General features: G+C 32.4%; 2 protein-coding genes and 7 non-coding genes across 11 annotated transcripts; 5 read left to right on the top strand and 4 right to left on the bottom strand.

The window, feature by feature from the left end:
* Positions 1-2,639: 2,639 nt before the first annotated feature.
* B0563.5 (uncharacterized protein) lies at positions 2,640-4,141 on the bottom strand. The gene is made up of 4 exons (NM_077141.4): positions 4,041-4,141; positions 3,891-3,985; positions 3,165-3,220; positions 2,640-2,929 (listed from the first exon to the last, which is right to left on the bottom strand). Exons 1-4 carry the CDS (start codon positions 4,113-4,115, stop codon positions 2,811-2,813), a joined length of 345 nt encoding a protein of 114 aa, NP_509542.2. The 5' UTR covers positions 4,116-4,141; the 3' UTR covers positions 2,640-2,810.
* Positions 4,142-4,573: 432 nt separating this feature from the next.
* B0563.6 lies at positions 4,574-12,335 on the bottom strand (the record flags this gene model as incomplete). Of its 3 annotated transcripts, NM_001129618.5 has the most annotated exons (8): positions 4,574-4,709; positions 6,074-6,213; positions 6,906-7,175; positions 7,268-7,360; positions 7,405-7,554; positions 7,605-8,089; positions 9,758-9,846; positions 12,207-12,229. In NM_001129618.5, the coding sequence occupies 8 exons, from the start codon at positions 12,227-12,229 to the stop codon at positions 4,694-4,696; spliced, it is 1,266 nt and encodes a 421-aa protein (NP_001123090.1). In that variant the 3' UTR covers positions 4,574-4,693. The 3 variants fall into 3 exon arrangements, with proteins under 3 accessions (NP_001123090.1, NP_741869.1, NP_741870.2); NM_171750.8 differs by lacking the exon at positions 4,574-4,709 and having other exon boundaries at positions 5,700-6,213; positions 12,207-12,335; NM_171967.9 differs by lacking the exons at positions 4,574-4,709; positions 12,207-12,229 and having other exon boundaries at positions 5,701-6,213; positions 6,930-7,175.
* B0563.15 lies at positions 8,772-8,951 on the top strand. Its single transcript, NR_071820.1, has one exon. It is a non-coding gene; the product is annotated as an Unclassified non-coding RNA B0563.15 (non-coding RNA).
* B0563.17 lies at positions 10,177-10,313 on the bottom strand. Its single transcript, NR_071818.1, has one exon. It is a non-coding gene; the product is annotated as an Unclassified non-coding RNA B0563.17 (non-coding RNA).
* B0563.14 lies at positions 10,177-10,313 on the top strand. The gene has a single exon (NR_071819.1). It is a non-coding gene; the product is annotated as an Unclassified non-coding RNA B0563.14 (non-coding RNA).
* A 146-nt stretch (positions 12,336-12,481) lies between the features above and the next one.
* B0563.16 lies at positions 12,482-12,554 on the top strand. The gene has a single exon (NR_071817.1). It is a non-coding gene; the product is annotated as an Unclassified non-coding RNA B0563.16 (non-coding RNA).
* A 3,741-nt stretch (positions 12,555-16,295) lies between these two features.
* 21ur-10570 lies at positions 16,296-16,316 on the top strand. Its single transcript, NR_071816.1, has one exon.
* Positions 16,317-17,024: 708 nt separating this feature from the next.
* B0563.12 lies at positions 17,025-17,107 on the bottom strand. Its single transcript, NR_071814.1, has one exon. It is a non-coding gene; the product is annotated as an Unclassified non-coding RNA B0563.12 (non-coding RNA).
* On the top strand, positions 17,025-17,107 carry B0563.13. The gene has a single exon (NR_071815.1). It is a non-coding gene; the product is annotated as an Unclassified non-coding RNA B0563.13 (non-coding RNA).
* Positions 17,108-20,919: the final 3,812 nt, after the last annotated feature.

The raw sequence follows: 20,919 nt of genomic DNA, 5'->3' as shown, positions 1-20,919 counted from the left end.
AGTTGCAACGTTTTTTTTAATCTGGTTAAATATCTCGCAAAAAGTTTTTTTTTCATTGAAATAGGACTATTTGTCGATTCCATTTAAATAAATCTACTTCAAAATTAAATTTTTTTTCAAATTAATTTTCTCTCACAAAAACTCAAAACGTCCAAATGTGTATTCTAACCAACCAATGGCAAAGGAATTAAAAGAAACAATTATGAACAGGTGATGTGAGCTGAAAATGAGAGGTAGCGGAAAACCAAAAAAAAAAACTCCTGTCGAAGGCACAAACTATGATTAAATTCTCAGTTGCTAAGCTACCGTTGGGTAGAAAAATGTATTTGCCTACTTGTCAGAAAATGTTGAGTAATACTTGGGAAAAAATCAATTTGAAAATAATAATGAAATAGTATTGATAATATTGCCACATTGAAAGGTAAACCAGTTTGGAAATACAGTCGTAACAGTCTGGTTGTTGTGAAACTTGGATTCAGTATTCACAATTAAAAAGGACAACTTGATAAACGATGACCATAATGAAAACAACATATAATAATGAAGTAGCTCGTTTTGCTTGAAAATGCGCAACGACATAGCTGTTTTCAAACAAAGAAGCATGTTGAAAATAATATGACGTCACGAATAAAAATTATTTCAAATTTTTCAGCATGAAAATACAATCAAGAAAAAAAACACAAATCACTCATACCTCGTTGCCGGATTTTATGATTTTTGAGAAGATACGACATTTAATTTTAGCTCAATCGGAGCGTTTTCTAAAGATCTTAACTTCAACTAGTAAAAAATGAAACAAACAAAAAATTTTTTCAAAACATTTTCGCATACTTTTTTCATAATCTGTTTCAGGTTTTAGGAAGTTTCGAGACCGGGTACCGTATTTTTGAGTGAAAAACCGCATTTTTTGACAAACAACTATAAAAAACATACTCATGCAAAATTCACAGTCATATTGTTTCAAGGGTGGTTCATTTTGTACATTTCGCTAATTTTTAAATTTTTTGGCTATTGTATAGTCCCGTTCTGTATTACGTGTCCATGATTTGATGAGAACGGCGGAGACGTTTGCTTCACCCTTCTCCACACGCTTTCTCGCCAGAGACGTTTTGATATAGCAGGCGAGAATAAGAGGTGCAGGTGCTTTTTGCGAGTAAAATGTGACAATTTTCATCATTATTCCATGGACAGGCAATGGACAGGTTTTCTTACACAGTCATAATACGACACAATCGCGGCTTGCACTAATTTCTCCTAGGTTTACTTACAGAAAAATCTATACTTGCTGCTCGATGTTTGCGTTCTCATCAACCGCTCTTAACGTTGATCCATGTCAATTGTCCTATCATCACTCATTTTTAGGTGAGAAAAATTTTCCAGCAGTTTTTCAATAGTGTTTTGGTTTCTCTCGTTACTTCCTCCTAATTGAGTAACATAACAGTTGTTCAGAAAAAAACTCTTTATCATATACCGTGCATTCTGCAGTAGAGATGCAGTCTCCAGTAGTACTGAAGTATTGAATTGTACTGCAGAAATTAGTGCTGCATGCCCTACAAGCAGAGAATATACAGTATGCACTGCATATCTACAAATTCTTGTTTCTTCACTAAGTCTCTGTTTTGTTTTTATAATTCTCTGGCTCGCATAATTTCTTCTGAAAAACAAACAAATCATGAAAGCTCCAATCAACTTCTGAGGATTTGAAGATGTGTTAGTTAGTTAGTTTTCGTTTACTGACTCAAGTGCAAAAATGATCACCGTACATGTTTCCATGCGTGTAAAACTAATTTTTAAAATGATGCGTTAGAGTGCAAGACTAATAGAGGCAGTTAAACACATTTCAAACATTCCGTGGCTTTGGGAGAATTCCACATTGTTGGGACATTGTTATGAAGCTCATTTCTGATGAGTATTAAACCGGTTGTCTAATAGTAAATGTAATAGCTGATGTGTCTCACGTTATTAGATATGAAATAAAGTCCTCAGCAAGGCATCATTGAATTGAACTGAGTAAACTGGGTTTCAATGAATCACGTCATCAAAGTAAAAGTAGTTCTCTCAAACATGTTAATTGTGAAATCTCAAGCGAAAAAAAAAGTAAATTATTTTAAGAAGCTGGACGGAAGCAAAAATTCCTAACCTTGTAAGTATCGCGTTTGAAACAGAGCATTGAGATAAATTCAACGTAAAGAAAGTTCTGGAAGAAATCAAGTATGTGTGCAAGTATGGAGACGGCGATCAGTACACGATAACCAGCTTGAAGAAGAACAGAAGAGCTCATATTGGATTGTATAAACTTTATTTCATCCGTATGACTGGGCGGTCAATGAATAGTTTGACTTTTTCGTAAGTGTTTTTTTTTGTCATTTGACTCGCAAATGTTTGAAAAAAATCCTAGTTATCATCGCATATGTTCTACTTTTTTATTTTGAGTTGTATCTTTATTATTTCAGCAACAGCTAAATTCCAAATATAATAATTATTGTCCTGCTATGGATTACTATTGATTTTCTGAACATTTACTCAAAATTTTTTGCTTTTTAGAAAGAAAATTAGTAATTTTAAAAATTTGTAATATTGTCGGGCAGTTAGTTCTGCATTTTTTATGAGCCAAGTAATCGCAAAGGTTTTCAAAACATAATATTGCATTTATCTATTTTGAATGCGGTCGGGATTCTTTGTATTAGGTTAATTTCTGATTTTCAAAAATAAACGGAGTAAACACATTGGATTTTGAAAATGTTTAAACAACCTCTCCATAATTTCAATTTACATTAATAGTTACAGGTTAATTCTAAATTGGAAATTAATCATCCACGCTTCATTTTTTTCGGCGCATCCATTCCGATTGTCGATTCCTCAGGCTTTCGTTTTTGTGAAGATTCCACAATTTGCGCCGAAGTAACTGTCACCAACACTCGTTGAAACTCTAAAAATAAACTTTCATATGACAAATGACATGATAAAATGATTGAAGAGAATAGAGAAGATAAAATGAAACAGGTTCCTTTACTTTTTTTCTATTTATGTATCGACTATCACCCGACAGTTTGTGACATTCGTTGTGAAAAGAGGCGCCGGAACTACGACCGATGTGTGTTTTCGGATACAGTAATTTTATTTTGATGTTTGGTTCTGACAGAGATCTTGTGTAGATTTCTTACCCAATGGTTCAAAAACAGCGTCGCGACGTGATCGGAAGTTGGCGGTTTTCGAGAACCTGCAAAGAATAAGGGATAGGGGGTTGCATTGATATCAGGTGCGAAAATGAATGATGACTGATAGTATTTAGACTGACCAATGTTCGATCTAAATATAGAATATTACTCAAAGCCAATGAAGAAAGATTAATAGATCGAAAGCATTGATTATCGTATTGACAAATTTAAAAAGTAAGAAATCACTAGAAATCAACGGTGCACGATTTCCGACAGAAAATTTTACAAAATGATTGACATTTACTTTAGCAAAAAAAATAGAAAAATGTTTTTTTGTATTTGAAAGCAACTTTCAAATAATGCTTAATAACTAAAAAAGCGCTCAAAAATTTCCGGAAAGTAGAAAATTGCCGGATTTTTTGTCGATAATAAGTCTGATTTTTCCCAGAACACTTCATCTCTCAGACAGTCAGCACTTTTTCAGTCGTTTCGAGTCAAATAAAAATCATTTTTGAATAAAGCAAATATATTTTGATATTTTTCACTGATTATAGCTTCACGATGTCAAAATTTATAAAAAGTGTTTTGTTGGTCTGAGCTCTGAGCGAAACTGTGAACACGATACTGAAAATCAGTTTTCGAAAATCAAATTAGCTATCAAACGCGAATAAATTATTTCAGAGTTTGAAAAGTATCATACTTCAAATTTATAAATTTTTAACAGAAACGTACTCAAGAAAGCCTAAAGAAGGATGCCGCCGGCGTGCTGAAACATCTGGAATTTCATCCAATGAATGACTTTTTGAGATGGTTGATGAAGAAGGACTCTGCAGTTGAAATAATTTTAAAATATTCTCAATACCACCAAATTCTAGCGCTTACCATGCAAAGCTCCAGTTTGCTGGATGATGCTCTTCTGTTGTAGTAGTCGTTAAAGTAAACTGATGTGCTAGTCATTGTTGTCTGGGACTGATGTTTGTGCTGAACACACTAAGCAATTGAGCGTTACTAAATGGCAAATACTGAGAAAAAAAAGTGAACAGATAAAGAAAATGAAATGAACGACAAGAAAAGCAGAGTGGGCGGCGAGACGAAAAAAGTCTGTGAGGGTGGTTTTCATTTTTTTACATGACAAATCGTCGTTCTGATGCCTCCAGATGTTTTCTCTTCGTTTCCTTCCAGTTTCCTCCCAGCCTCTTTCACTGTATTTGACAGTAGGGTGCGTAGAAACTTGGCGTATTGACATTTGTGGTGACAAAAATATTGGCTAGAAAAAAGTCAGGAAAAAAAAAGAAAACATCAGAAATGCGATGTTTTCTTTTTTTTCTATTTTCTTACACAGTTTCCCTTTCTGATAAGAAACAGGCTGAAAATAGAATACAATCAAACGACTAGATTTATTTTTTTTTTGAAAAGAAAAATATTTATTGATCAATGATATACGGTTCATTGTTAGCACAAAGACAAAGAAAACACTGGGCTGAACGGGAAAAAAAAGCAATTTGGAGATCGTTATGTGTTTCCAGAAGTGACGTTCAAGTAGACACAGTACTGAAAATTTAATAATTGATTTTGGCAACTGAATTTTTGTAGACAGGATGCATTAATGTCATGGGATACAAAAACCAAACAAAATCCTCTTCGACTAAGAACGGATTTGTGTTTTGATCTTAAACAAAAAAATTTTCGCTAAAAATCTCTGAATATCTCTGAAAAATCTCTGAAAATTATGTTAAATTTTTTACTTAGCAAGTTGAAGAGTTATGGGATTATTGTCGCACATTGTGCAAATTTTCAATTGGTCCGTTTTAGCGCAATGCTATTGGGAATGCAAGACTAATATAGACTGCAATACTTATTTTCAACGTTTCAGTTGGAAGACAGAATTTTTCGTTTTCTGAATTTTACTTAGAAACTAACCAAAATAATGCATTTTGTTAGCCAAAATGACTATTGGAAATGCTTGATGTATCTCCTTAAGGCAGAGGGGAAGAGTGCAATACAAATAGAAAAAATACAGTGTTTGTTTAAAAAAACTGTGCTGATTATCAATGTGTTTTATTTTTTATTTTTTCGGCAAGTTAATTTTTCACAAGTAATTGACATTTTTGGTTTACCATTAGTTTTCTTGAAATTTTATATATTATCCACAATTTCAACAGAGAGGTGCAAACCAGGTCTGAGAGGAAATTGAAAACTGTTGGCAATTCGAGATCTGGCTATGTTAGAATTAAACTCAAAAGAAAAACTCAAAACATGTATGAATAACTGAGTTCTACTGTAGCGGGTGTTTTTGTGGCAAATAAATATATCTGCTTGATCTCCCAGCTTGTTTAAATTGAGAGCTGATCTCTTTTTCTTGCGATTGTAAAATTTTGAATAGAGAAAAACCGGCAAACTCCGATTCTAAAAATACCAAACGGCAATTGTTGCTTACTTCTGGTACAAACGAACTGTGCAGACCGGTGTTCTATTTTTTCAATCTACCATATTCTTTTCTTTGTCCAATTTATAGTTTTCAGCCATCCAAAACTAAATACAACATAATAAATTGATTCATTGTTATTACAAGCGAGATCCATAGTAGCAGGAAGGAAAAAAAAAACATTTCTACAAAGCAAAAGGTGACAGTTCTTCCACCTAGAAATTAAAGGAAGTGATAAAGCTTTGTTGAAAACAGTGTGGGGTGCAGCATATACCCAGAAGACAAGTGGCGGTGGTGTAAAGTGCAAATAGTGAAAAATAAAAAAAATATTACACGTACTATTCGGGGTGGGCAATCAGTCAATTTTTCAGTATATTCATTCCAAACAAGGTTAATGCGTGGAAAGTGATCAAGTGAAATGGTGATAAGCTATCATCACAAAAATGTGGTATTATTCTCATCATTGCATAACTGAGCCGTTCCACCATACTTGATAAGGGTGTCGGCTTCACACATTTCTCCACTGGTACTCTGTTCTCCGGATGCCAGCTGAATGTCCACAGTATCCTGTTCAATTGGCATGTGACGAGAAAATTTTCGGGAATGATGGGAGAGGGAGTCACGTTGAAACTGAAAATTTACACTTTACAATTCGAGGTGACAAAAGATAAAAGTGATATGATAATTTGTGAAATAATTTGTTTACAGGAGCTTTAAAAGTGTATCAAAAACCATTAGTTGCTCTTAAACATAATATAGGAATGAACTTGAATGGTATTTTTTAAAATGATAACTAACTTCAAATAGTATTTCAATGAAATTCATCTCTATTGTTATGCATTTTGATAAACTTTTGAAAATGATTTTTTTGTAACATTTATTGTTTCTATAAACTTAAAATCCATGTTAAGCTGTTTTTTATTTGAATTCTGACACTTTTTCTATGAATTTCAATTGAAAAATGGATTTTGACTGATGAAAAATTAATGGTGTTTGTGAAAGCATTGCTTTATGTTATTAATTCTAATGTTTTGCTCGCCGTTATTTCTTGCCTGTGTCACTATTTTTAGTTTTTAAATTTTAGACACTTTACTATTTTTCATATGTTAATTAAAAATTAGTTTCAAATAATTTTTGTGCTGTGCAAACTTGTAAGGTGTGTGAGCATTCTGTTTACTGCGATAGGATGAAACGGAGCAGACTGCTAAGCAAGACATTGTTATATGCAATGCAACATAATTGTGAAAAAATTGAATCTAGTAAAGCAACCATGCCTTCTCCTTTTCATGCACCACCGCCGATGTGTCAGACTGCTCACCCACCTTGTTCTTAAACATAATCCAAACCTTTGAGTTGGTCGTGTGCTCCACGCTTCCTTGCTTTTGTATCACAGACTGCGTTCGTCGAACAAACGAACGGAGTCTGTCGCGGTTCGCGTAGTCTGTTTTGAAGCATGGAAACTTTTGAAGAAATGTTGTACGGTAGTCTGTGGAGCATGCGCAGAACACGTAGAACTGAGACGCATGATTTGTTATTTCTAAAATGTTGGCCACGGCGCGGAAAATTTGATAGTCGAGCCGCTTTTTCAGAGTCTGCAAAGAATGTATTAAGATAATCACAATTTACTGAAGTTCCAAGCAGAAAACGATTTTAAACAGAATAAAGATGTTTGCCAGAAAGTTACCTCGTCAATTAGCAACAAGTTAATAGCAGCAGGAATATTACAGACAAGTGACATCAATACAGTTCCTCCTAGCATGTACATCAACGTATCGTCCTGAACAAAATCTATTTAGCCAGGTACTAAAACAACGAGCACACCTTTTGAGTGCCTTGCTCCTTGCGTTTATTGGTCAATTGTTGGAACATCTTTTGCCTTTTGCGGAAGGCTATCATAATTTGAATATTCAACACAGTTAAAATAATAATTGGTAGAAATCTTAAAATAGCTTCCCTAGTCCATTTATAAATCTGCAATAAGTTGATGTTTTCAAGAAGTTCAAGTTTTGAAATATTCTAACCTGCCAATAAAATGTGGTATAAATTGGATGATCATCCATTGAGTATATTGTCACGTTTTGTAAAAGATCAAATCGTTGTTTTCCTTTATACCTTGTAATCGCATACGGTACATAGAAAATTGCAGGAATGAGAAATGCAATCACAATTGCCCGAGTGGCTCTTTGCGGACTGTTCCAAGTACGGAAGTGCATTGGGAAAACAATCGAAATGTATCTTTCTAACGACAATGCAACAACCACATAAACTCCAGCTCCAAGAGCCCAATTGATAAGTGTGAGCATCAGGTGGCACTGATAAATTTGGTACAGTTTGTATTGATTAATCGAAGAACCGTTTTTAGCTAGATATTCAGTTGAAACGAACACTAGCACAAAGAGCATACATAGCAAGTCGGCGACGGCTAGTGCTCTCAGATACATGTATGATACGGCTCGTAATCTCCTTGATGCAAGAACCATCAAATTTGTGATATTTCCAACAATACCTGTAAGAAATACGTTTCATTTTCCTGTTTCCGTAAACTTTTGTTTTGATTTGCTATTATTAAGTTTCCGAGGGCTTAAAGTCACCCGGATGAAATGTTACACCCATTCTCAAGTAAGGTTGAATTGCTATGATGCTGATATTTTCTGAGAATACGGATATTTGAGATTTTTAAAACTAGGGAATTTTTGTTTCAAACAGAAAACATTTAATTTTTAATCAAGAAAACTGTAGATGTATCAAAAGAAAGATGATAAACATCTCTATTAATCAAAATTTGCTAGAAAGTGAGAAAATCATATTCATTTCTATCCTAACCGTACTACATAACATTAAGAATTTTAAGATGTGTTTGACATAATAACTTTCCTCCTGACTAGCGTTCTCATTATAGTGCCACCAGTGTATGTTTTACCAAAGCTTCAAATTTTCTGACTTATGGTATCTAGCATCGGACATTGGTCAGCCACCATCAAGGTCCGGTGGCTCAGAATGTTCGTCTAATTGCTTCTATTCAGAAACCCTACAATCCCTATTGCATAGCGGGTGGTATATTTCAACCCTCCATCTACGTCAAACGGCGCGATACTTCCTACTGAAAATTGATTGAAAACTGCATTCTTGTAATGACAAAGGAAAATGAAAATTGAAACATTTCTAAGTAGTTTCCATGGAATTTGTTCATTGATAGGTTTATAGAATAAACAATCAGCCATCTAATATACTCGTTTTTCGCCTTTCTTTTATTCAGACATGCAATAGTCTTTCATAATATTGCATTTTTGATTAGGTTAAGGTCATATGAGGTCAGATGGTAATTGGATCAAGTGCAATGAGCCTTTTAAAAATTGATGATGTCACGTGAGAAATGAAAGTTTTCAAAAATATATTTTGCAAAATCAAACTAAATATGAAGTATCCATATTAGTTACGGAAGTTGAAATGCAACTAAAAGGGTATAAATTTAGAACATATGGAATTTGGAAAAATGATCAGGAAAACATGTTAAAGCTATTTAAAAGAAATCTGTGTATTTTTTAATGTGAAATAAACACAAATAAATTCCTGCAGATTAAAGGTTAAACAAGATTTTTGAAGACTTTTTAATAGATTGCAATATTAATTATGGTATTTCTTTTCTAGTTATTTAGACCCCAATGCATTAACATTTTTAATGTAGTTTCAAAACTATCAAAACATTCTAACGAAATGATTTATCTACCTTTTCTTATGTTTTGAATTGAACAACTTTATATTTTATTTCAAGTTGACCGTAAAAAATTTTTGACGTTGAGTGATAGAGTGTGCCACTATTTCAGAAAGCACAGTAATCAAAATGATGAGACAATGTGTCATTATTGTGATTCAATAGTATGTAGTTCGCCTTTTAGCGAGAAGTTTGTGCACTGACAATATGAGAAATCATATTCCTTGCGGATTTGTTAAAATTGTGTTCTCTAATAATACCATTCTGTCGTTATCTTGCTATTAAAGCTTATGAGCCTCTCCAAAACCAATTGGAATTTTTTTTAAACTGAAGTTTTGCGAAACACACGTGTTCTTTATTCTAAGCACAAAAAATGCAAAAAAAAAAACTAAATATTCGATTTTCAATGCAAAATATGCAAGTTGAACCGGTACCTGCCCCATAAAATATAAATGAACTAACCTATAGCACAGATACACGGCAGCACGTAGCAGTAAGCGATGTTCCCCACAGTGGCCGCCGCATTTGGGGAAGTTGAATTTACCATCTTCCTAAAACAAAATAAATGTCAGAAGAATACATTGATAAAAAAATTGAAAAAAAAGTGCATGAAAATTCTAAAATCAGTCATTAAGGATAAGCCTGTGAGCGGGTGCTTCTGGCCGTTTTCATAAGATTATCTCAATTTGCGCCATTCTTTTCTTTAATATTCTGAGCTGTGCTATTTTTTTCTGTGATGATAAAAAGATTGGATTGATATAATAGAACATTTGGTTTCACGACAATGAATGGGGAGTAGAAAATGGCGGAGAGCTTTGAATGTGATTGCTACTGGCGAAAAAAAACTACAAAAAATAGAATGAAAATGATGTGAGTCGTGGAAAGTCGGGAAATGTGGCGTGATTTCAGAACTCGGAATGGCATTTAGAAAATACTGCGCTGAAGCCCGCACCGGAAGGAAACTTGCGTTTGGCAGCTCGTTAGCAAGTCTCTTTGACCCCAGACGTCTTTTCGAAATTCATCTGTATCATTTTCTTGAGCGTTGTTAACATTTTGACTAGTGAAGAATGATATGATCGTTTTGAAACTATAGGGGTGTGGAATTTCAACAGGAAATGCCGAATTTAGTTTTAATATATATACACAAATTATATACAAATGCAATAGTTTGCTAACAAATCGCTCAAAAATTTAAACGTAGAGTATCGTCAGTGGGAAAACAGGTTCATGTTGCTGAAACCCACAGTAAAAAGTCTCAAAACATTTTTGACAATTCTTATTTAGGTTCAAAAAGTGGTGAAAATTCCGTTTTCGGCTAGGGTATTTAAATTTAATCCCAACTAAAGATACTTTACCTTTAACATATATAACAAAAAATAATTGTTCTTTAGTAAATTTGGTTGGTGAAGCAAAAAAAATAAATCAAGATATGCATATAGCAGTAGGCTACAAAGAAGGTTGAACGTGCATTGTTTCACTTTTTTTGCAAACTATGAGATAATTTCCGTCAAAAATATTTTTGGTATTTTTGCATTATATTTCTTCATTTTTAGTTGTTATTTTTCAATTCATGAAAAATTTTGGATTTTTAGACTCACTATCAGGCACACATAGTTTATAAGCCTAACTACGAAGATGCAATTAACCTTTTATGTAAAATTAGTTTATATTCAAAATGTTGAGTACAATATTATGTTTTGAAACATCACTTAAAATTTAGAAGGAATGAATGCAAAATGAATTTATGACACAGGACAAAAATCTTCAAAGGCTTCTTTTTATTATATCAATGTGTAATTTTTGACCAGTTTTATCTGCACTCGATATGATCCGGGATCAGAATGGATTATCACCGTTTTGCGGTTTGTGAATGAAAAACTGATGAGCAAGTATCTGAATTTCAACAGGAACGCTAGATTTTCAGATGAAACAATTATTTAGAGTTGTTTTTCATTGTTTTAAGAAGTATAGAATGCTGGTTGCGCTATTGTAAGAATGCACCAGCGATGAAATTAAGTATTTTTTTAAATTTAAAACATTGAGCGAAAATTGTAATTTGCAAAACCTATTTACATTTTTGTGGCTATGATTTTTTTACAAAAGATGAAGCACCTGGGTTTGCGAGCCAAATATTTAAAGACTTTATGTTTCATAAAAACGTTAAACAAACTTACTGTGAATTCCTAAAAATCACAGTTGCCATCAGGCATATCTGTTCCTCAAATCATAAAATATGAGACAAGACTTTTTGAAAAGTAGTGAGATCTAAATGGGTAATGGAGAATGAAACGTTTAGCGAAAAAAAGAACAAGGTGTTAACAAAATACATATTGCATTTTTATAAAAGTTAATATGATGTGCACTTAAAAGTATAAAATAAGATGAAAAAAAATATTGAAAACGATTGCAAAATTTTAAAAGCTTTTAAAAGCTTAATTTTCAACCATCTCACTTTTCACTAGACAGTTAGACAGTTAAGATGAGAGGAAATTATTCAACCGATATTTTTTTAAACAGTAGTCTGCTTATAGCGAGCTAGGTTGTTTACAGACCTTTGTAATTAAAAAATGTTTGATTCAATTTTTTATTCGGCAAAAAATTTGTGAATGGCTTTGTTTCGTCCTAGTTGGACTGTGTTAAACTCAAATAATATAAGTGTTGAGATACATGTGTGTTATTTCCAGAACATTTACAATTTCGAAGTTGAAGATTTTAAAGTGAAAACTAACTTTTTTAGAGAATGTAACTTGATACAAGTTTTACATGAAAACTGAAAATGCAACAGAGCGTTTTAAATGCAGCTAAAAAACTAATTTAAAAATAAATACGTATCGATAAGGTTTATGGAACTTTGGAATTTTAGTTTTAATTAAATTGAACTAATAAAACCAGTCAACTCAGTTTCACTTACCATAGTTGTCCACTCAAGGACATTTTTCAGGCTTCTTGTTTTCAGAAATGTGAATAAACTTAGTTGGTAAGACGAGCAAGTTTTCAGACTTTCCGCCAAATATAACGTTTTCTTCTTTTTCTACGTTTCCTCTCGAATCTTCTGGATATTGTTAATAAGAGGTGAAAGAAGAGATGTAAGGATAAGCAGAAGTCAGGCGGTTGTTCCCGCCTTCTCTTCCGTTTGTCTTCTCCTCCGTTTGTCTCCTTTTTTGACACGACGTGCTACTCTGTCGGCTGCCTTTTTACTCCGTCAATATGATACATAAGTGTAGTATATGTGGCTGTCCGAAGCAGTGTGAATAAATCAACTTTTGAGCAGAGTGTGAAAAGGTTCGTGCGAGAGGTGGAATTTTGAGGGCAACCGTGGTGTGTTTGTGTGGGAGATGAAATGATTGGGCGGTGCCATCAGAGCCCAGATTCTAGTCGACGAGCTCGAGAACATTGAAGAGCCCACATAATGCAATAAAGTGCATTTCGATTGGTGCTTAAGAAGAAACGCCTATACAAATAAAAATAAAAAAAATCTTAGTTGGCTGTTAAAAACTTTTAAAGTGTGCCGATATGAAATAGAATATGAAGTTTTTTTTAGGAAAAATGTTGAACTTTCTTGTTCTTTTATCAATTTTTTAAAGTGTAAATTCAAAGCTAAAGTATATCTTTTGCTTGATTCAAAGGACATAGCATATGTTAATAAGAATGTTCAATAAAATTTTTCACTTTCAAAATTTAGTATGGCTGAGTTTTAAAAAAATGAGAATGATCTGAGAATGAAGAAAATTATACTTGATGAATTGTCTAAGAAAAAAAACAGAACGGCTTGTATGAGATAACGAGGAACTAAAAATCTTAGGATCAAGTATACCCCATGCTGTCAAAACCTTGATGCAAACGTACTTCCTTGACGTTATTTTCTAATTTTTTAGGTTTAGTTTAGATTGAAATGACCAAACGCAAGAAATGTTCTTAGAAAAGCAAACTACGTCACTGGAATTATTTTTATCTTTAAGATACTTTTGAAGTTTGTTGCAATAAGCTTCTGACCATATGAAGAATAATTTGTCTTATGACATGAGAAAGAAAAATACAATTCAGAACGGAAGTAACAGATTTTATGACAAAAATTCTTTAAGCGCAATTAAATTAATACTTAATTTTGGCGCACATAATAACATAAATTTGTCTGGCATAAATTGAATTGAAAACAATTTTTATTGCATAGACTGACCACTATGTTCATCTCAAACAATGCCGTCAGTTTAACTCACTAACTGGAAAAATGGCTGAAATCAATTTTTCAACCAAACAGAAACCGACGCGAATAAAGAATATAAATCTGAAATCCTGTGAAAGAATACACATACACTAACTTTTTCATGGCAGACAGAACGTCAAGAGACATTGCTTGTCACATTTCAAACTTGCCGACGGAACAAGGCAAAGCTATCGAACTTGAGCTTAAAGCATCAATTGAAGTATAGGACCACCGGAAATGTGGCTCAAAAATCACTGTCACTGAGAAAATTGCGGAAGTCCTCCTCTCTTTGATTCAACCTTTTTCTCAAAAGGCATATTTGTTCTACGTGTTTGTAAATTTTTAAAGAATTTCAAGTTGTAAATTCACAAGAATGAACTATCATTTTCATATTAAATCTCGTGTATCTTGGAGATGAGCAAAATAATTTTTTGGCTAAAAATCCTGATTTATGAAGAAATTGAGTAATAATTAAATTTTGGGGGTTGTATTTATTGTTTCATCAGTTGTAACGTAAATCTAATAAAATTTGTATTCTTAATATTCACATGTATATACTATTAAAATATCAATTGTTTAAAATTAAAGGGGGGGGGGGGGGGCGTAGAATTACAAAATGTTATGTTTACAAATTTTTAAGAACATTTTAAGTTCATTATAGTAACAGTCCTAATTTTTCTCAATCATTCAGTTATTCAAAAGAAATCTAATTTACTTTGGGTTTTAAACAAACGGTTCAAAAATAATAGTTTCATAGTTTTAGAAGATTTGACAAAAATTCAGCATTATGACATTATTGTGAGAATAGAATGAGTTGGACGAAACTGTATGAATTATTCATACGACAAAAAACGTCAAGAAATTGAGACAAGTGAAACATAATTGGGACGCAAGCCGTTTTTTAGAGTAATTCGAAAATGTGTGACTCATTGATAAGTTTTGAATTTTTGAAGCAAGATGTTTGATATACAACGACATTTGAAGAAATTAGAAGCTTTTTTTGAGACGATAATACAAAAACTGAAATAAACAATTCTAGAAAGTTTCGAAATACGGCTATAGAAAAATCGATCACAAATTTATTATTTAATCTTTAATATACATATTAATTGCAAAAATGGAGAGAAATAATTCGTTTTTTTTTTGTTCTATCTCAGAAATGTCGATTATAAATACTTTGCAATAAAAAGCAGTATATAATGAAAAACTCCAAAATCAATTGAAATCCGAAAACAAAAAAAAATGGAAAACTCCTATGTCATCAACTCCGAGAGCTCCGTTAATCTCATCACGATTATCTCCGAGACATAGCAATCGTCTAAAACTTTTCATCGGTGTTCGCCAGAACAAAACCGGATTGATCACTGATGAATATGGTCATAATTTAAAGGGAGAGTATCGTCAGTGGCAATTTAGTCAAAATACACTTCTAACATAGCCAAATATCAAAATATATCAATCCAAAAGGTTTTGCGGATAATTGGAACCCCAATAATGTTTAAATAAAATTAATTAAGACATACAGTGAATTTTTTTCCACTTTTACGACTTTAAAAGAGGCGCATTCACGCGCGATTGTCCTGGCATTGGTCTCGCCACGCACCATAAAAAATCAATGGGTGGCGCGTGTCGAGACCATCGCGCGTAAATACGCCCCCTTTTAAAGTCGTAGAAGTGGAAAAAAATGCACTGTACTTAGAATAGAAAACGAACAGAAAACCTCCATTTTCTTCAACTTAAAACTAGATGTTACGACTTAAATAATTTTTCTGCAGATGATGTTTAAGATAAAACTTCATTTTGTTACAAAGTTTACTTTTAGCTAGCAAATTTTTGAACTTTTTGAGTGCACATAAAATAACTTTTTGAGCTTATCCTTTTTGCTCTTTTCTCTTTGCTTTTTGAGATACTCAAAACCTCAAGAGGCCAGTGTAAATGAAAATTAAACAGATAGAATATTCTGAAATGATGTTTGTACATCAGCATTTTTAAAATTCATACGTAGAGAGTGAATTTCAGAGAAAGAAAAGTAGAAATGCGAGAGCTAAATGAGGTTCTCAGACCCCCAAAAAGCTACTTGATAGAAGATTATAAGTCTCGAAAAAAGAAGAATAGAAAAATACACAAGTAGCTTTCCGAACCCCGGGAAAATGAGGTTCCGCGAAAAATGGGAAATATTTTCAAAAATCGAGTAATGAGAGAAATCCATAAGGAAGAAGAAAACACTGAAAGAAAGGAAGAATTATTTTGCAAAAACAAGAAGAGACTGGTAGTAGAATGAAGGGCTTAAGCATAAGGATATCCGTGTGGAAAGCAGGAAGAACTAGAAGATTTATATGGAAACTGATTTGGTTTGTTGCTATGATGATAGTGATGCCCCTGGTTTAATTTTCAATTTCCGGAAAACGTGGTAGGTGGAATGCAATTTTAGGTTTTTATGTGTATTGATAAAACTGATGTGAAAGGAAAATTTGCTGTTTTTTTTTTGAAATCAGCCCGAAAAACTAATGTTAATTTTAGATTGCTACAGTGAATTTAAAAACAGGAGTAGCGCAAGTTGGGAAACTGTTTCAAACCACTCCTATGGTGCTAATATTTGAAACATAAGTAGAGTGGGTTTCAACCGTTTTTCCACTGGCGCTACTCCACTTTTAAAAATTGCTGATATAATTGATAATAATGAAAGGAATCTCAAAATGAAATGAATCAAAACAATAAAATTACCAAAAACTATTCTAAAAATACAATAATATGTTTCAAGAAGGTTTCATTTTTAGCACAGATGATTGAATATAATTGGACTAAATATAATTAGACTAAAATAGACAGTTAACGTCTATTAAAAACTTTTTCGTGAGTTTTTTTTTGAAATTTTACAAAAAACCTTACTTTGCGTGGTATATCAAAAATGATAAGAATGTTTATTTTTCTGGGGATTTTGTCTAAAAACATTGATTTAAAGTTACCGAATATCATTACAAAAAACGTTTTTTAGATTTTTACCAATGTTCAAAAACGAATATTCGAAATCTAATTTTTTTGACTATAAAATTTGTTGAGTAAATCATGTGTTTTAAATGTGGAGTTGCAATATTTCCATGTTTTGCTTTATTTTGATATTTTGTAGTCTATTGGAGTGGTTTCAGACAATTTTTCCATCTCTGTGCATTTCGTAAGGTGATCTTACAAAATAAATTGTATACATTTTCAAATAAGACAACATTCCACTAAAATTAGAAAATAAATAAGCTTCCAATTTAACTTAAACTATGCAAAACTATTACAGTATTCTTTGGTACTCTAGAACTATGTTCTAGAATTGTTCACGTCCTATTGCTGCAGCTACTTCCTTGCTAAATATCGGATCTGGTTATGATTAGTTTTATGGCACTCTGCACCAACGCAAATGTCTTTCGGGACGAATATTGTCCCATCAGGGGTAATTTGGTTTACTTTAGCTGCCGAACGGCCGTGCTTTCGTTGACGTAAAATAGAAGGAAGAAGAAGAGAAAAATATGAAGATTGGAGGAAAGGATTTGAGGAGATATGTTTATGTACATAGTTCAAAACAGAATATATATTGGAAAGAAGAAAAAAGAAAACAATAAGAAACTGAAGGGGATAAAGGTGGGAGTGAGTGAAACACATTTATTCGCAATTCTAAAAGAAATTTGTTTGAATAATCTTTACTACGTTTACTATGTTTATCATATGCATTTTTCAGAGAAGAAATGAAATCAAAATACAATTGGAAAAAACTAGTTTTACTTCTATTTCGAATACCATGTTTTTCCTAAATTTTCAAAAAATACTTCCGTTTTTCCAATTTTGAAAACGAAAAAGAAACAATAATTAAAACTGTATTGATAGTGGTTGCAATATAAAATTGTTTGTATTTTTTTTGAGGAAGTATATTTTATTATTGGAATAACGGAGATAATCTAAAAAATCTCATCTGCAAACACCATTGTATTTCACAAAAAAGTAAGTTTTCTCAGACTACGAAGTGACCTCTGTCAAGATTACTGCCGACATCTTCGACACCAAACATATTCAGAAGATTATCCATCTATGGGATACCAGAGCCGCAGCATCAAATAAAAACCGAAAAACCCCATTCATCAATTGGCGACTGTGTGTGAATGTGTGACTAGGTGGCGATGAAGGTGGTGTCAGAAAATTTCGGGGTTCATATTTTTAAAGCGAATGATTTACGCAACATCACCAATCATTTTCGTGCGTTTTTCGTTTCACAAACCGATCATAAATTGAGAAAAATTTCTTGTTTTCCGTTTTACCAAGGGATCAGTGATGTTTTAAAAATTAGTTTGTCTGGAGGTGAAATATGTAATAAATTTTGAACTGTCTTTTTTTTGTATTTTGTGACGTATAAAAATGTTGCACGAATGGTATAGCTGTAATGAATTTGTATCACGAAAATTATATTTACAAACAAAAGTGGTTTACTACATATAACTTACTATTAGTAAGTACCAGTAGACATTTTGACAACTTTTAAAAAGAATCGCGTTTGTTAAAATTTCACTGATTTTCAACAGCTATCCTGCAATAGAGTTGCACGTTGTTTTTGAATCTTTAACATTGGTGTATTTGTTTGGGACCACAGCCCAACTAATTCAAAATTCTTAGAACTTTCAACTTTGACCACCTCTATCTTGTTTATATTTGAATTTATCGGCATCACATATTTATGTCAATGCTAAATTTGGCATGTCTATCAATCCTAAGATAGTGAAACCGAAATCTAAAATTTTGGTAAAATGGGGCTTGCCGAGAAGTGCCGCCATGTACGCCCGGATTACTGTTGCTGGCTTGGACAGTGTTTGATTTTGTACTGAGTGCAGCTAACATAAAATTCCGTAGTGTATAATTATTTTTCAGACAACTCCCCACTATAAAACTATTTCGAAGGTTTATTATTCTGTGAAAAAATTTCAATAGTGTGTGTCTCCTCCTTACTTTCTCATTTATGTTGAATGGCTATTCGGAATGCAAAAACATTTGACTTGGAGAAATTTGAAAGATGAAATGAGGAGGGATTGAAATAAGATGAAAAATTGAGCGTAAAAAAAAGCAAAAAAGAATGCGGTTGTGAAAGATGGGTCGGTGTGCCGCAAATTTATGTTAGGTACTTCGCTAAAAAGACGCAAAAAATGCCTGGCCACGAGACGGGGTATTAAAGTTTTACGATAAAGTGCACACAAATTGTGTTTTTTTTGGGTCAGAAGAAGTAGAGTAATTCTTTTGAAAAATTTCATAGACATGGGTCTTTATAAAAATAATTTAAAGAAGGAATACATTTGAAATTGACACATAATTGTTTGAACGCAAGACTAAGTTTGGTATTTATCTGATCTGAGATCGGGTTGTTATTTTCAACAGATTAGGAAAATGTATCCTACTAGACACTGACAAATCAACAAAACCTCAAATATCAGATGATCAGAGTCGTCAGTACATTCATGGATTAATCGAATTTCCGGACTTGAATACATTTGTCTTCCTGGTGGTTCATTGACATATAAAATGTGTTTATTTGATATTTCTAGTTGGTCGAGCGTTTAATTTTAAGGTTTTGTAGATTAACTAGAAAACAAAACATGAAGGTGGCTATTGACGAAAAAAGTATTTTTGTAAATATAATTAACAACACATTGCCCATTACCAAAAATGATTTTTCTTGAAATAAAAAATTAAAAAAAAACATGGTAACTTGATGCCTCTGTAGATTAGGTGATGAATTTGCAGTTATTAGTTTGGTACTGTGTTGTTCAACTTGGGTAGCTTCAATCTGATTTTCAAATAAGATATTATCAGATAAATTAAAGAGAGTATTTTTTATTACGAATAATCAAAAAAGTAAATCTCTTAAAAATTTATCATAAATCCTACTAATGGTTCAACATTTTTATATTTAGAGAAAAATTGTAATATCTCTAACTTTATAAATTTGTGTCTGTGTTAATTTATGTAGCTGTCAAAATTTTTACCGTTTAGCAAAATTTAATTATGAAAAATTAGAAATAAAGAGTGATGAAAATGAAAGTTTTTCTATACGGACATGTTTCCAAAAGTTAGATTAATTGTTCAGAAAACTTCGCAATTTTTTGAAAAATTGAAACAAAGTTATGAGTTGCAAACGTTAGGTACAGTACTAAAAAAAGGAAATTGAAATTGTAATTAGTCAACAAAAATGTGCTTTAATTTTCAAATTTTTAAAACTTAAACAGAAGGTTACTATTTCAGAGATCGGAAAACGAAAAAATAATATGAGGTTCGAGCAGAAGATGGCAAACTGTATATCATACTATATATAAAGCGCTTATTCCGTTTGTCCCTAGTTTGTAGACCACGGCTGGTATTGTTATGTTTGAATGGATATCTCTGCCGTAGATTTGAGTCGTGAACCTATTTCAAAATTAAAAAAGCCAAACATTTAAAAGTACTTAAACCAACTGATGGAATGGACAATAGCAGTTCTATAGTTCATCTGGCATTTATGTATGTATTAGTTTTTATCATGACTTGAGCAAACGGATATTGCAATTTTTTTTTTGTGCTGATATTCTAAATTTCAATAAAAATTGCATTACAAAAAGTACAAGCATTAAAATTTGAATAAATTGAAAACGTATCCAATCATCAGTTCTAAAACAAAACTTTAAACATCAATTTTGATGAAGCTCGTTAAAAGTTTATCGTATTTGGAAAAACGTCAATTAGCACCTAAAGTTTGAAAAATATCCGAGTGAAGCACTTACTCAAAAACATTGCCTTGCTCAAAATTTTTAGACTTTTTATCAATTACTACTAAACCAACAAATTAAAAAAAGAATCCTTTCATTTCCAATAACGTGAAAATGCCAAGTTTTGTGTTTTACATATAATTGGTTTTTACTATTATTTGTTTTTGGAAATTTTTTTCATTAAATGTTTGAGTTTTAAAAAAGAAAATAACACATGGTGTGAATTGAGAAATAAAACAGATAAAAAAGGATGGAGCACGTGAAAAAAATGTTTCTATCTCTTGAAGTTTACCGAGGGAGTGAAGAATTAGGAATTAGAAAATGAGGACAAAAAGTTGAGAGCTTAACCACACAATTTGATGATTGGGACCAGTTAACCAAAGCACAATATGGTCAAAAGAGCAACGACAGAATTTGCAGTTTTTAAATAAAAAACAATTCAATGAAAGTGCATCTCAAAGATTACATCAGAAAGTGTGAAGCGCAAAGAAGAACTTGAACATTGATAGGAAAGTTTATTGAGTTTGCCTAAAACTAGTGATGTCAAGTTGACTTCTTCGAAACTTTTGCAACTTTACATTCTCCATAACTTGAGACAGGCAAAATGAGAATCTAGGTGGGATGGGATGATGCGACTTTATTGCATCTTACGT

Source organism: Caenorhabditis elegans, chromosome X, assembly GCF_000002985.6.
Source record: "Caenorhabditis elegans chromosome X".
NCBI classification, from domain to species: Eukaryota; Metazoa; Nematoda; class Chromadorea; order Rhabditida; family Rhabditidae; genus Caenorhabditis; species Caenorhabditis elegans.
Note: the sequence above shows the minus strand (reverse complement) of the source record. Positions and strands in the feature narration are given on the sequence as shown.